The sequence below is a fragment of the Sinohyriopsis cumingii genome, chromosome 7, assembly GCF_028554795.1.
Source record: "Sinohyriopsis cumingii isolate HCF-2022 chromosome 7, ASM2855479v2, whole genome shotgun sequence".
Classification (NCBI taxonomy): domain Eukaryota; kingdom Metazoa; phylum Mollusca; class Bivalvia; order Unionida; family Unionidae; genus Sinohyriopsis; species Sinohyriopsis cumingii.
Window position 1 is genome coordinate 89,089,394 of NC_142967.1, and position 16,187 is coordinate 89,105,580.

The 16,187-nt window shown below is 37.3% G+C and overlaps 1 protein-coding gene across 3 annotated transcripts in view; it reads left to right on the forward strand.

Moving 5' to 3' along the window:
* LOC149795678 (sperm flagella and cilia-associated protein 1-like) overlaps positions 1–16,187 on the forward strand; it is a 90,180-nt gene that overhangs the window by 18,389 nt on the left and 55,604 nt on the right. For all 3 annotated transcript variants that reach the window (XM_089965528.1, XM_089965530.1, XM_089965529.1), the window contains exons 2-3: positions 883–994; positions 14,807–14,940. In XM_089965528.1, coding sequence (XP_089821654.1) covers positions 883–994; positions 14,807–14,940 — 246 coding nt within the window. The remainder of the gene's footprint in view (positions 1–882; positions 995–14,806; positions 14,941–16,187) is intronic.

The following is a 16,187-nucleotide window of genomic DNA, read 5'->3' on the forward strand; positions in this document are numbered from 1 at the left end:
CAATAATTTAAACAGGTATGTATGGTTAGATATGGTAGGAATCAAATGTTTATGTAATTTCTCATAATACAGGTTTATCTTGAACTGTATTGACAGAAGTTTGTATCCGACCTTTTAGACGTGTCTGTTATATCATTATATTGTTGTATGGTAGCAAGCCGAAAAAATGGGTAGATTTGTGGAGAAATTACAGAAATAGATTGACTAAAGTGGTTTTTTTATACTGATATTGTGAGCAAGACAAGAGATCAAGCCCTATGTATTTAAGCATGAACACAATATCCAGCAGTAAAAACACTATGATGCATGCCATTTTTTAGATGATAAATTTATGTTAATTGCTTTCCCAAAATTGTATGAATTATGTACTATAATAAACAGCACACAGTAAGTGTTTGAAAGTGTCAAAATGAGTAAATTATAAGATAACAAAACACAATGCATTTGAATAATAAGAGACATACAATAAAATCCAAACTAAGGAGTTGAAGTTGGGGCTGAATCAATTTATTGATTTACGGATGCATTTATACTTTGATAGCATTGATATTCAGGACAGAGAATCGATTCAAAACAACGTTTTCTTTATAAAGTTACTTTAACCTTTGAATAATTCTTAGTTTATTTTTTTTTCTTTATTTATTTATTTATTTATTTATCATATTGTATGTTGTATATCATGATATATATTGATACTTGGCACAGGAATGTGATTTCACCCCTTGCAGGAATTTCAATTGTTCATTTTAAATTACATTCAACAAAATTGTAAGCCAGATGGAAGGAAGAATAGATGGACAGACAGACATGAAGATTCTAGTATAGATGTGGGATGTAATTACCATTAATTAATTAACATTTAGATTATTTTTTCCATTTCAGTACTGGCAGCTGAAATAATCAAACATTACTTTCCCAAATTGGTAGAATTACACAACTATAGTCCTGCTGCAGCTACAAAACAAAAACAAGAGAACTGGTATCTTTTAAACAGGTAAGCTTGCAAAAGAATAATAATGGTATCTTTTAAACAGGTAAGCTTGCAAAAGAATAATAATAATTATAAGTTTGCAAAACAATAGTCCAAAAGTAAATAAATCCAGCAGGACAAATTTAATCTTATACCTCAGTCTACCAAGATAAGTTATATCATTACCACAAAATTTCTCCTGGTTTCTGTCATTTTAAATAATCTATGCTCAGCTGTCTTTCACATATATGTACATACTACTGTCAGAGCATACAAGTAATTGTCAGAAACTCATATTACTTGCATTATTTCCAATTTTACAATAGTTTTAAAGATGTATGCTTGCTTTATCACATCTGTACCATTGTTTTGTCAATTCTTGGTGTGGACCAGAGACAATGCTTAGTCAGTTGGGATTTTTTTTTAACACCTTGTTGTGTCTATTTAATTTGTATTATTTGTTGGCCTTTCTTAATGATTGTATGTTATATACATTTGTATTTTGTACTTGACCTTGTCCAAAATCAAGTTTCAGTGTATACCTGACTAGTAATATTTATTTTGTAAACAGTATACTACATAGCTAATATTTCTCTGCGAGTATTGATCAAATATTAGGATCATTATCAAAGGAGGTAAACATGTTTATCTAGGCTATTGGTATTCTCCCATGAAAAAACCTGACGTACCTGATGTTTGCCATGTTCTTTATAATAATTTTAGTAGTAGACCATATCATGTTGACAACCTAGAATGTTCTAGAAATGAACATTTGACCCTCATCCTAGTTCCTTTTTTGTGTCTTAACTTTTTATATAATGTTGTTTAATTGAGAAATTGTTCATTCTTGTCTTAACATATTAAAGTAGAATGCGAATATCACCCTTGGAGTGTCGTCTGTCTCTAGGGTATTGGCCTTGTCTGCTGTGGCTGTGCAGGCCTATGTGCGAGTGACAGTCCCTATTGCAGTTGGTGCAAACATACTGGGAAGTCTGAGTTACTGCGGTTGCTGCCAGGCTCTTCTTTCTCTCATGTTTCTCTGCCGCCAACTGGCCTCTTCTCGCATCAGTAACTGCTATGCCCTTGCTTAACGTCAGTCTCCAGTTGCCTCGGTCCTCGGCCAACACTTCCCAGTCATCAGGTGAAATGTTGCATGCCTTCATATCCCTCTTGCACACATCTTTGAAACGGAGTGAGGGGCGGCTAACTCCTCTGGTGCCAATGGCCAGCTGTCCATATAGGATGTCCTTTGGCAGCCTCCCATCCTCCATGCGTTAGATGTGTCCCAGCCATCAAAGGCAGCATTTGCTCAGCAGGGAGTACATGCTGAGGGTACTTGCACACTGCAGGATCTTGCTGTGTGGGACACGGTCTTGCCAGCTGATTTTCAGGATGTGTTTTAGACACCATACATGTAAGGAGTTGAGCCGGCACTCTTGCCTCATGTAGGTGCTCCAGGTATCACTTCCATATAGAAGGGTGCTGAGAATGCAGGCCTGGTAGACTTGGATCTTGGTGTGCTCTGTCAGTGCATTGTTTTCCCACACCCTTTTCATTAGTCGTGCCATGATGGTGTTTGCCTTTCCAAGCCTTCTGTCCAGCTCCACATTAAGCGAGAGAGTGTTGCTGATGGTTGACCCCAGGTAAGTAAAGTGGTTGAGTGTTTCCAGGGTGACACCATCAACTTTTATGGAAGGGGCAATGGTGGTATCTTGCACGCTGACGTTTGTCTTTTCCAGGCTGATGGTGAGCCCAAACTGCTTGCAGGCATCAGCGAAACGGACTCTCAGTCTCTGGAGGGCGTCCTCGGTGTGGGTCAAAAGAGCCACGTCATCTGCCAAAAGCATTTTCCTGATGAGCACTGACCTCACTTTGGTCTTCAAACGCAGTCTTGCCAGGTTGAACAGCCTCCCATTGGACCTGGTGTGTAGATATACACCATCAGTGGACGAGTCAAAGGTATAGGATAGGAGCAGTGAGAAGAAGCACGCAGCCCTGCTTCATGCAGCTGTTGATGGGGAAGGAGTCTGAGAAGGATCCATCATACAGGACAGTTCCCTTCATATCGGCATGGAAAGAGATTATCATGCTGCGGAGTTTTGGGGGGCAACCGATCTTACTGAGAAGTTTAAAAAGGCCCTTCCTGCTGACCAGGTCAAAGATCTTGGTGAGGTCGATGAACATCATGTAGAGTGGTTGACCTTGCTCTCTGCTCTTCTCTTGGAGTTGTCATAGGGAGAAGATCATGTCTGTCATCGACCTGCCTGCTCTGAAGCCAGACTGGGATTCTGGGTACACACGGTCCGCCAGCAGCTACATCCAGTTGAATATGATGCAGGCATACACTTTGCCAGCGATGCTCAGGAGCGAGATCCCTCTGTAATTATTACAGTCACTGCAGTCGCCCTTGTTTTTGTAAAGGGTCACAATCGTGGCACTGCGCATGTCTTGTGGGACTGCTCCTTCCTTCCAGCAGAGGCAAAGTAACTCATGCAATGGCTGAAGCAATGTTGGTTTCCCACGTTTGATAGCTTTGAGCAGGATGTACTGTATTTCTGATTATATGGCTCCCATTGACAACATTATATTAAGGGACTGCTGTACTTCTGATTCTATGACTCCCCTTGACAGCATTATATTAAGTGAGTACTAGACTTCTGATTCCACTACTACTACTACTACTACTAACTTTAACTGCTGCTGCAGCATCTCCACTTCTACCACTACTATGTTGTTTGTTTATTTTACTACCAATGTTCTACATTCATATTATTATTTATATTACTTTGGCCTTGGAGCCTTGACATCTAGCAATGGAATGATCTGGTATGCTTACATCTAGCAATGGAATGATCTGGTATGCTTACATCTAGCAATGGAATGATCTGGTATGCTTACATCTAGCAATGGAATGATCTGGTATGCTTACATCTAGCAATGGAATGATCTGGTATGCTTACATCTAGCAATGGAATGATCTGGTATGCTTACATCTAGCAATGGAATGATCTGGTATTCTTACTTCTAGCAATGCAATGATCTGGTATGCTTACATCTAGCAATGGAATGATCTGGTATGCTTACATCTAGCAATGGAATGATCTGGTATGCTTACATCTAGCAATGGAATGATCTAGTATGCTTACATCTAGCAATGGAATGATTTGGTATGCTATATCTAGCACTGGAATGATCTGGTATGCTTACGTTTAGCAATGGAATGATCTGGTATGCTTACGTCTAGCAATGGAATGATCTGGTATGCTTATGTCTATCAATGGAATGATCTGGTATGCTTACATCTAGCAATGGAATGATCTGGTATGTTTACATCTAGCAATGGAATGATCTGGTATGCTTACATCTAGCAGTGGAATGATCTGGTATGCTTACATCTAGCAATGGAATGATTTGGTATGCTTACATCTAGCAATGGAATGATCTGGTATGCTTACATCTAGCAGTGGAATGATCTGGTATGCTTACATCTAGCAATGCAATGATCTGGTATGCTTACATCTAGCAATGGAATGATCTGGTATGCTTACATCTAGCAATGGAATGATTTGGTATGCTATATCTAGCACTGGAATGATCTGGTATGCTTACATCTAGCAATGGAATGATCTGGTATGCTTACATCTAGCAATGGAATGATCTAGTATGCTTACATCTAGCAATGGAATGATCTGGTATGCTTACATCTAGCAATGGAATGATCTGGTATGCTTACATCTAGCAGTGGAATGATCTGGTATGCTTACATCTAGCAATGGAATGATCTGGTATGCTTACATCTAGCAATGGAATGATCTGGTATTCTTACTTCTAGCAATGCAATGATCTGGTATGCTTACATCTAACAATGGAATGATCTGGTATTCTTACATCTAGCAATGGAATGATCTGGTATGCTTACATCTAGCAATGGAATGATCTGGTATGCTTACATCTAGCAATGGAATGATCTGGTATGCTTACATCTAGCAATGGAATGATCTGGTATTCTTACATCTAGCAATGCAATGATCTGGTATTCTTACATCTAGCAGTGGAATGATCTGGTATGCTTACATCTAGCAATGGAATGATCTGGTATTCTTACATCTAGCAATGGAATGATCTGGTATGCTTACATCTAGCAATGGAATGATCTGGTATGCTTACATCTAGCAATGGAATGATCTGGTATTCTTACTTCTAGCAATGCAATGATCTAGTATGCTTACATCTAGCAATGGAATGATCTGGTATGCTTACATCTAACAATGGAATGATCTGGTATTCTTACATCTAGCAATGGAATGATCTGGTATGCTTACATCTAGCAATGGAATGATCTAGTATGCTTACATCTAGCAATGGAATGATCTGGTATGCTTACATCTAGCAATGGAATGATCTGGTATGCTTACATCTAGCAATGGAATGATCTGGTATGCTTACATCTAGCAATGGAATGATCTGGTATGCTTACATCTAGCAATGGAATGATCTGGTATTCTTACTTCTAGCAATGCAATGATCTGGTATGCTTACATCTAACAATGGAATGATCTGGTATTCTTACATCTAGCAATGGAATGATCTGGTATGCTTACGTCTAGCAATGGAATGATCTGGTATGTTTACGTCTAGCAATGGAATGATCTGGTATGCTTACATCTATCAATGGAATGATCTGGTATGCTTACATCTAGCAATGGAATGATCTGGTATGCTTACGTCTAGCAATGCAATGATCTGGTATGCTTACATCTAGCAATGGAATGATCTGGTATGCTTACATCTATCAGTGGAATGATCTGGTATGCTACATCTAGCAATGGAATGATATGGTATGCTTACATCTAGCAATGGAATGATCTGGTATGCTATATCAAGCACTGGAATGATATGGTATGCTTACATCTAGCAATGGAATGATCTGGTATGCTTACATCTAGCAATGGAATGATCTGGTATGCTTACATCTAGCAATGGAATGATCTGGTATGCTTACATCTAACAATGGAATGATCTGGTATGCTTACATCTAGCAATGGAATGATCCAGTCTGCTTACATCTAGATTACTTTCTGATATAATCATTATGTTGTACTAAACATCAAATTGAACTAATAGAACAGAAATTTAAAAGGGACATAAATTCACTGAAAATTCACCGTACATGATGATTCGTCCAATTAGCCATGTGCAGTATTTTTACGAGGGTGTCCTTTTCGTTTTAAGCGGTGTAGTGTGTGTGGCTGTAGGCGCACCCTGCTGCTCACAAGAGCGTGGTCGATGTCATAGTCTGCACTGTGGTAGGTTCTGATGGAGGGGATGCTGTTAAGGGCAGAGCGCCTGGTGATGACCAAGTCAAGTTGGTGCCAGCAATGAGACCTGACATGTTTCCATGACACTTTGTGTTGTGGCTTACACTTGAAGAAGGTGTTTGTGATGCACAGGTCATGGTAGGTGCACAGCTCCAGCAGTCTCTGACCGTTTTCATTGGTCTTTCAAAGCCATGATGTCCGAGGCATGTAGGCCATGACTCATGGTCCGCACCTACTCTGGCATTAAAATCGCCGAGGAGGAATAGTGGTTCGTCTTTAGGGCATCCTTTGATCTTTTCATCCAGTTGCCCATAGAACTGATCCTATGTGTCTTCTGAAGACGTGAGGGTGGGGGCGTAGACACTGAGGATGTTGACAGGACCTGCAGCAGTGGTGAGGCAGATGGACAAGAGAGGCTCTTTGCCACCTGTGGGAGGCTCAACCTAGGCCAGAAGGTTATTTTTACCTCAGGATCTCGACCATTCCAGAAGAAGGTGTAGTGTTCCTCTCTGAGGGAGATGCTAGAGGTGAGCCTGGTTTCCTGGAGGGCAGCTATGCTGACATTTAGTCTGGTGAGTTCTCTTTCGATGATGGCTGTCTTCCTGGTGTCTTCAGAGATGCCGGTGTACATGGTGTGCATGTTCCAGCTTGCAAATCGAAGAGCTGGAGTCTTCTTTATTGGTTTCTTGTTTCTTTTGTCTGGTGTGGAATTACCATCTGCTTATCATGTTGAGCAACACAGAGCTCCAGACACCCACTGGAGCAGGCAGACGATGGCGGGTCAACACCTTACTGACCAGAGGCTGCCCAGCTTGAGACAGGCAGTAGTCAGCCAATGGGACACAATGATCCCTCCCACCATCGAAGCTGACCCATGGCGCCCCTTCCCTACGCCAGTCGGGTGGGACTTATAACCTGTAAACTGCCAGCTTTCTTGTTGTTTCCTCACTCAGTAGCGAGACTGGAGCGCAGGCCTGGGCATGGAGTATGGAGATCCTGGGCTGCCCAGACATCAGGATCCCCCTCTCATCCTTGTTGGTGGAGTCCAAAGGAATGCTGAGCATGACATTTGGCACCAGTTCGGATGCAAGAGCTGCCGGAAGGAAGTTGTAGTTGACACCCAGCTGCCTTAGGGGCTCCACTCAGGATTTTCTGTCTGGGTTTACTTCCATAGCCTTTCCTTCTCCCAAAGATATCCACAAGGCAGCGGAGCCATCATCTGATGGCTGGGACTTGGTGGGTTTGGAATCCAAGTTTCCTTCTCCTAGACGAACTGCCTAACGAGCCCAGTCTGTCCACACAGTTCTACCACTACGCACTTGGTCATGCCACACAGCAGGCTCTGTGGAAACGGGGCCCCGTGTGAAAGTGCTGCTGTGGACACAATAGTGTAGGAGAGGCCATATGCAAGTAACCTCCTGCCCAGCAGAGCCAGACAGTAGTCCTGTGGTGATCACTACACCTGGAAAGGAGAGGCTGTGATAGACGCTTCACTTTCCTTTGGCGAGCACTCTAGAAAGAATAACCTCTGTCCCTTGCACTCTAGAAAGAATAAAGTCTGTCCCTTGCACTCTAGAAAGAATAAAGTCTGTCCCTTGCACTCTAGAAAGAATAAAGTCTATCCCTTGCACCCTAGAAAGAATGATGTCTGTCCCTTGCACCCTAGAAAGAATAAAGTCTGTCCCTTGCACTCTAGAAAGAATAAAGTCTGTCCCTTGCACCCTAGAAAGAATAACCTCTGTCCCTTGCACCCTAGAAAGAATAAAGTCTGTCCCTTGCACTCTAGAAAGAATAAAGTCTGTCCCTTGCACCCTAGAAAGAATGATGTCTGTCCCTTGCACCCTAGAAAGAATAAAGTCTGTCCCTTGCACTCTAGAAAGAATAAAGTCTGTCCCTTGCACCCTAGAAAGAATGATGTCTGTCCCTTGCACCCTAGAAAGAATGATGTCTGTCCCTTGCACCCTAGAAAGAATAAAGTCTGTCCCTTGCACTCTAGAAAGAATGATGTCTGTCCCTTGCACCCTAGAAAGAATAAAGTCTGTCCCTTGCACCCTAGAAAGAATAAAGTCTGTCCCTTGCACCCTAGAAAGAATGATGTCTGTCCCTTGCACCCTAGAAAGAATACAGTCTGTCCCTTGCACCCTAGAAAGAATGATGTCTGTCCCTTGCACCCTAAAAAGAATAAAGTCTGTCCCTTGCACTCTAGAAAGAATAAAGTCTGTCCCTTGCACCCTAGAAAGAATAAAGTCTGTCCCTTGCACCCTAGAAAGAATAAAGTCTGTCCCTTGCACCCTAGAAAGAATGATGTCTGTCCCTTGCACCCTAGAAAGAATAAAGTCTGTCCCTTGCACCCTAGAAAGAATAAAGTCTGGATATATTACTGAGATCCTATTAAAGGAAACATTTTTTCTATATATGATCTGTCATGAATTTGCAGATATATATATATATATATATATATATATATATATATATATATATATATATATATATATATATATATATATATATATATATTTATGAAGTCTTGCCCATATTAAGTGATAATTCATGGTCAGATGTTACAAAATGTGAACTGCAATCATATACCTATAAACCATAATATAGATAGAAATGGATCTTGACGTTGTCTTGTTTGCTCAGTAATGATTAATAGCCTGGTTCTTCATTATATTGATTTCCAATAGATTGGGGTCAAGTGAAATTTTCTTTCATCAGTGAAAGAACAAATTTAAGTCAATATTTTATCTCAGTAAAATAGGTTTTAACCATCAGTGTGTCAATACTTTCACATATATTTTCTTATCCTTTAACAATCTATGTTTTTAGCCTAGTGAAATATGAGATTTATATACAGCCATCTAAGTGTTCACTATTTCACTTTCAAATAATTGCTTGAATTATCCACCATATTTCATTATGAAACTTTGTAAGTACCTTGCATTTGGGGCAAAAAAGAAAGTTATCAGTTTTGGGGTAAAAACATCAAAGGTCAGTGTCATGGATTGTAAGAAGGAAAACTTTTCACACATTACTTTGACTAGTATTATACAATATATCAAAATGTATAAATGTCTTGCATTTTAGAAAGGAATCAGGCCTATTGATTCTGGGTTCAAAATGGTCGAAGGGTCAGGTCACAGTAACTAAAAAAATGTTTTGCAGTTTTTTATGTTTATATTTTTGAGCTTAGATTGTAATGAGCATCCATTAAACATATCCATTATCATGATGGCATCCATTAAACATAGCCAGTGTCATGATGGCATCCATTAAACATAGCCAGTATTATGATGGCATCCATTAAACATATCCAGTATCATGATGACATCCATTAAACATATCCAGTATCATGATGACATCCATTAAAGTTCAAGGTCAAAGTAAACACCAGAGATGGAAGACTGTTTCCACAGAATGACAAAATCCTATGCTAGAAAGTATGGTGAAACTTTTGTGGATGGTTTTTGCATTTGAGATATCAATTTTATGGTCAGTAGATCAAAGGTCCAGGCCACTGAAACTTAAGGAAAGAAAATGATATCCACAAAATTACTTGAGTTTTGTTTATTTATTCTTTTTAATTGTTAAAATTTTGTTTTTATCTTGACTAAATTTTTTGGATTGATTGCATTTAAAACAAGGAGGGCACTTGCTGATTTTAAATTCAAAAGGTCATTTATCCAACCAACAAAATAGGGTTTGACATTCAAGTAATTTAATTAGTTTTTACCACATAGTGGTCATATAATTTACTTTTTATGGTCAAAGTTTTCCTGTGACAATGTGTTCTATAGTTCATTCCACACAATATCACAAATGATATCTGTGTCTTTTATTCAGTGAATTTTCACATCAGCGCATTTAAATGTACATAAAATTACTTAATTCATTTTGCGCACAAACTATTTCAACACCATTTGTATTGACAAACACTTTCCACTCATTGCATGTTGAAACAGGTGGTCTGTTTACATCTTATTCTTCGATGCTGCCATAACCTGTGGAAGAGTTAGTTTGTTTCTTAAGGAGCTTTCCTATTCAGACATAATCTAGTTGTCTCCTTTTCATTTCTTTGCAGTATCAAAAATTGACTCTTAACACATTAACCCTTGGTGACGACTTTACGGGGCAGGAGGTACTAGTCTACTGCTGAGCTCTGTAGCGTCATGGTCATGCATGATACACTAAAGTGGGTGGTATTATAGAAAGGGAGACAGATGTAGCTCTACAATGATGCCAAATAATCTGGAATATCTAGTTGTACTACTAAATATAGATAGAAAAACCTCATTTTTTGGACCCGACTTTTTTTAACCCAAAATTCGCCCATGTTTGGAATCCAATTTTGTGTCTGGATTTTAGACTTTTTGGTCTCAGATTTAAGGCAAACTGGTATGAACTGCAAACAAACAGATGAGCCTTTGCAAAAAGTAGGATAAGATGGGCATTTGGAATAAAGAGTGGTCTCCATACAAAAATAATGGCTCCGTTTAGCAAAAACATAAAAAATAAATTAAAAAAACCTCCAACTTTTACCCTTCTGCTCATGCGCAAGTCAAATAGCCAATGAAAAACGATGTTTCTAATACAACTAGGCAGTATGTTATTGAAAGATGACTGGGGATTTGGTGTTTTCGAGTCTATTCAGAAATAGCTTTCAAAATGTGTTTCCTACTTGATTTTCAGGCGAAAATGACAAAAAGCTCCAGGGGTTAATGTGTTAAAACTCAGGATGAACATGGTGGGTTATATGTACACAGACCAGTTTTTCCCAGCATGTGCTAATGAATATTTTTGTCAATTTGAATCATGTTTAAATCATTTGTGTACAAATTGAATTGGGTAGTTTTGAGATGCTGACATGAAAATTCAATGAGAAACAAATGTAGATATGATTCCTGATACTGTGTGGAATGAACTGCATACTAATGAGTAGCTGTGTTTGAATTCTTTTACTCTCTCAGAAACAGCATAGAAACTTTTGGACAGCTATCTTTCATATTGTTTTAATTATTCCATTATAAGAGATCTAAGCATCTCTTTCCATTTTCAAAAGATTATTTGTCAATCACCAAGAGATATAAAAGCAAGATAAAATCTTTTTTTACAAGAGTTACCTCTCTTTGCTAAGGGTAAGGTGCAAATGGTGTATTTGCTGCTGTCTCATCAAGCATATTTCATGTACACATTTTATGAGACCATTTGTTTGTTATTCTGGTAATATGCCACAAAAGGATGCGATGTGATTTGGATTTTTAACATAGCTTTAACAATTTTTCAGTCATATCGCCACTATGTCTGCAGTATAACAGTTTATAGTGATTTTTAGTTGTGATGCATAATGCCACAGACATGTAGCATGATGTCTCACCCAGTCACATTATCCTGACACCAAGCCAGCCTGTCCTAACACTAACCTCTTAATGCTGACTGGCAGCTGTTAGTACCATTTTTAAAAGTATTTGGTATGACTTGGCCAGAGTTCAAATCTGCAACCTCCTGCTTCTGAGGCACAAAAGGACTTAGGAGGAAGGCAATACAAACTCATACAATATCTCACAAAAGGATGAGATATTGTATGAGTTTGGATTGCCTACCTCCTAAGTTTGATTTTTGAAAGGGCTTTAAGGGAGAATAGTCCTTGACTAATGAGTCACCCTCTAAAAATAGTGTTTTTATTATTATTATTATTATTATTATTATTATTATTATTATTTGTTTGAGACATAACCTTTTATTAAGGATGGTGTATAGTTTTATATATGTGAGACTGAATGGGCTTGATTTAAAGCATTCTTTGCCATAAATTAGAGGAGTTGTGGCCCCTGATTGCTTGTCTTTTTATTGGGTGGCTGCTGCATAAATTTATTAAGGATTGTTGGATTTCAACCAAATATGGTATGCAGCTTTATATTGTTGATAAACCCTGAATGATAATTATTTTCAGCATTCCATGCTATCGAATTCAGGATAATTTCATTTTCCCAACATACTTTTACCACGGATTGTTGAATTTTCACTAAAAATTTTCATACATCTTTATACTGGTGAAACCTTGAATGAGTTTGATTTTCAGTATTCTACGGTATCATTTACAAGAGTTGTATCCCCTGATGGGCTGTCTTGATCATCATCCTAAATTTTGGTTTCTGTAGCACAACTTTATCTGGGCTTATCTTATTTTCACCAAATTTGTCATGCAGTTTTATGTTAATGAGATCTCAGATGAGTTGAATTTCCAAATGTAAGATTCTGATAGGATTCATTTTAAGGTTTGCTTTGTCATCATTTAGTGAACTGATTGGCAATTGTTTCCAATCTTGATTTACCCAGGTTGTCACATGAATACAGGTTGTTGTCAAGTTTAATCATCTTACATTATCATTTTATACAGTTATTACTGTTTATAAAGTTATTGTAGCTCATTATTGTTGATACAGTTATTGCTGAATATTGTTTCTGCAAAGCTCCAGTGTTCAGGGTCCTGTTGAACTGCTTGTAGAAAGTGCACAGTGCACTTGTTGCTAATAGAAATAGTACTTCTAAAGGTCCTGTTGAACTGCTTGTAGCAAGTGGGCAGTACACTTGTTGCTAATAGAAATAGTACTTCTAAAGGTCCTGTTGAACTGCTTGTAGAAAGTGCACAGTGCACTTGTTGCTAATAGAAATAGTACTTCTAAAGGTCCTGTTGAACTGCTTGTAGAAAGTGCACAGTGCACTTGTTGCTAATAGAAATAGTACTTCTAAAGGTCCTGTTGAACTGCTTGTAGAAAGTGCACAGTGCACTTGTTGCTAATAGAAATAGTACTTCTAAAGGTCCTGTTGAACTGCTTGTAGAAAGTGGACAGTGCACTTGTTGCTAATAGAAATAGTACTTCTAAAGATCCTGTTGAACTGCTTGTAGAAAGTGCACAGTGCACTTGTTGCTGATAGAAATAGTACTTCTAAAGGTATTGCTGAACTGATTGTAGCAAGTGCACAGTGCACTTGTTGCTAATAGAAATAGTACTTCTAAAGGTCCTGTTGAACTGCTTGTAGAAAGTGGACAGTGCACTTGTTGCTAATAGAAATAGTACTTCTAAAGGTCCTATTGAACTACTTGTAGAAAGTGCACAGTGCACTTGTTGCTAATAGAAATAGTACTTTTAAAGGTCCTGCTGAACTGATTGTAGCAAGTGCACAGTGCACTTGTTGCTAATAGAAATAGTACTTCTAAAGGTATTGCTGAACTGATTGTAGCAAGTGCACAGTGCACTTGTTGCTAATAGAAATAGTACTTCTTAAGGTCCTGTTGAACTGCTTGTAGAAAGTGCACAGTGCACTTGTTGCTAATAGAAATAATACTTCTAAAGGTCCTGTTGAACTGCTTGTAGAAAGTGCACAGTGCACTTGTTGCTAATAGAAATAGTACTTCTAAAGGTCCTGCTGAACTGATTGTAGCAAGTGCACAGTGCACTTGTTGCTAATAGAAATAGTACTTCTAAAGGTCCTGAAGTTTTGCACTTTTGCTCAGTTTAAAAAATTGAAAATATTTCCTAGGTTTCTCCCCGCCCCCCACTTTGTAATCCTTTTGATGAAGAAATGTATGTGTATAGAATAGAAAGGGTTTAGAATGATAGGGATTCATATCAGTCTGACAGGACACAGTTATTTATCAAGTGCTTCTCTTATAAAAAAGCCATTTTCATTTGATCAACTTCAGAGGTAATTTATTTTAAAAACATGCTGATTTTTAAAATTGTATGCATGCACCTGTAGAAATTAATAAATACTTGCACTATCAAAATTCATTTTTGCATTTTAAAAACCATCAAATTTGGTGTAATTTGTGTTATTTCTAGTCCATTGCTTGAGCACAAAGGAGTAGTCATTTTTGTCAGCTGTCTGCTACAGGCAGCACTTGGTTTCCTTAAGTGAAAAAAAAATTGTTTACTGAAGTAGGTGTGTGAGTGAGTCTGATTTAGATTTTTAATGTAGCTTCAACAATTGTATTCATATGATCACTACGATGCCTGTAGTGTGTCAGTTTATAGTGGTGTCTAGCAGTGTGTCAGTTTATAGTGATGTCTAGCAGTGTGTCAGTTTATAGTGATGTCTAGCAATGTGTCAGTTTATAGTGATGTCTAGCACTGGGGCATTGCATATCGATCATGCCGCAGACATGTATCTATGTGTATTTTAGCTTTACCTACAGTTGTGAGTTTTGAAGAGCAAACTGATTTGCTCAATACCTTATTTTTCATTTTAAGGTGCCTCAAAATCCAGAGCAGAATCTACATCTTTGGTAGATTTTGCCCTGATGAAAGGGAAATAACCATAAGAACCATAACTCTTGGAATGAAAGTTGTTTTGTCACTCTTGTTAATTCATTAGATGGCATGAGTTTTCCTTGGGATTTTAAGAGGGCTTTGCTTATGAGCAAATAAGATAACTGAATGGCCAATAATACATATACTGGAGAGATAATGTATGTGTGAATTCCATCTGTTATTGATATTTTATTCTCTAATTTCAGGAGAGTTTTAAAGAAGTTGGATTTGGACTTATCAGATGAAGTTATCAGAGCCCTGGCTAATTCTAAACCAAGAGTAATTGAAAAAGTACTTCTGCTTTTGCGATTGCAGATAGACAAATTTCTTGAAAAATCAGGTAAGGATTGGATGGGAAGGGAACTTATTCAGTAAGTTGATTATTTGTTAAAAATAGCTATGAATACATGATCACCACTGCCCCATAATATGTAAAATGTATAAAGTGGCATAAAATTGAAATAATTTCACCTACATGTGTTTTGTTCTTAAATTGTAAATCACTTGATACTGAAATAATCTCATCCATTTTTTTACTGAGCTAATAATTTTACCTGTTTTGTTTTAAAGGTAGAACATTTAAAGATTTGGCATTCTGCATTTTAAAGAGATTTAAAAAATATCATATACAGAAGCAGATCTTGATATAGATGTAGTAGCTTGAATATTTATATTAAAACAGTATGCCGTTATTACTTGAATATTTATATTAAAACAGTATGCCATTATTACTTGCCGTTATTACTTGAATATTTATATTAAAACAGTATGCCATTATTACTTGCCGTTATTACTTGAATATTTATATTAAAACAGTATGTTGTTATTACTTGAATATTTATATTAAAACAGTACACCATATTTACTTGAATATTTATATTAAAACAGTACACTGTATTTACTGGAATATTTATATTAAAACAGTATGCAGTTATTACTTGAATATTTATATTAAAACAGGACACGGTATTTACTGGAATATTTATATTAAAACAGTACACGTTATTTACTTAAATATTTATATGAAAACAGTACACCATATTTACTGGAATATTTATATTAAAACAGTACACCGTATTTACTTAAATATTTATATTAAAACAGTATGCTGTGTTTACTTGAATATTTATATTAAAACAGTATGCTGTATTTACTTGAATATTTATATTAAAACAGTATGCCATATTTACTTGAATATTTATATTAAAACAGTATGCTGTATTTACATGAATGTTTATATTAAAACAGTATGCTGTATTTACTTGAATATTTATATTAAAAGAGTATGCCATATTTACTTGAATATTTATATTAAAACAGTATGCTGTATTTACTTGAATATTTATATTAAAACAGTACACTGTATTTACTTGAATATTTATATTAAAACAGTATGCCATATCTACTTGAATATTTATATTAAAACAGTATGCTGTATTTACTTGTGGGTCCAGCTGCAAACAATATACACTGCATAATGCACTGACAGATCTTGGTCTCTACTGTTTATTCTACTGATTACACCTAACAGATCTCGGTCTGTACCGTTTATTCTACTGATTACACCTAACAGATCTTGGTCTGTAC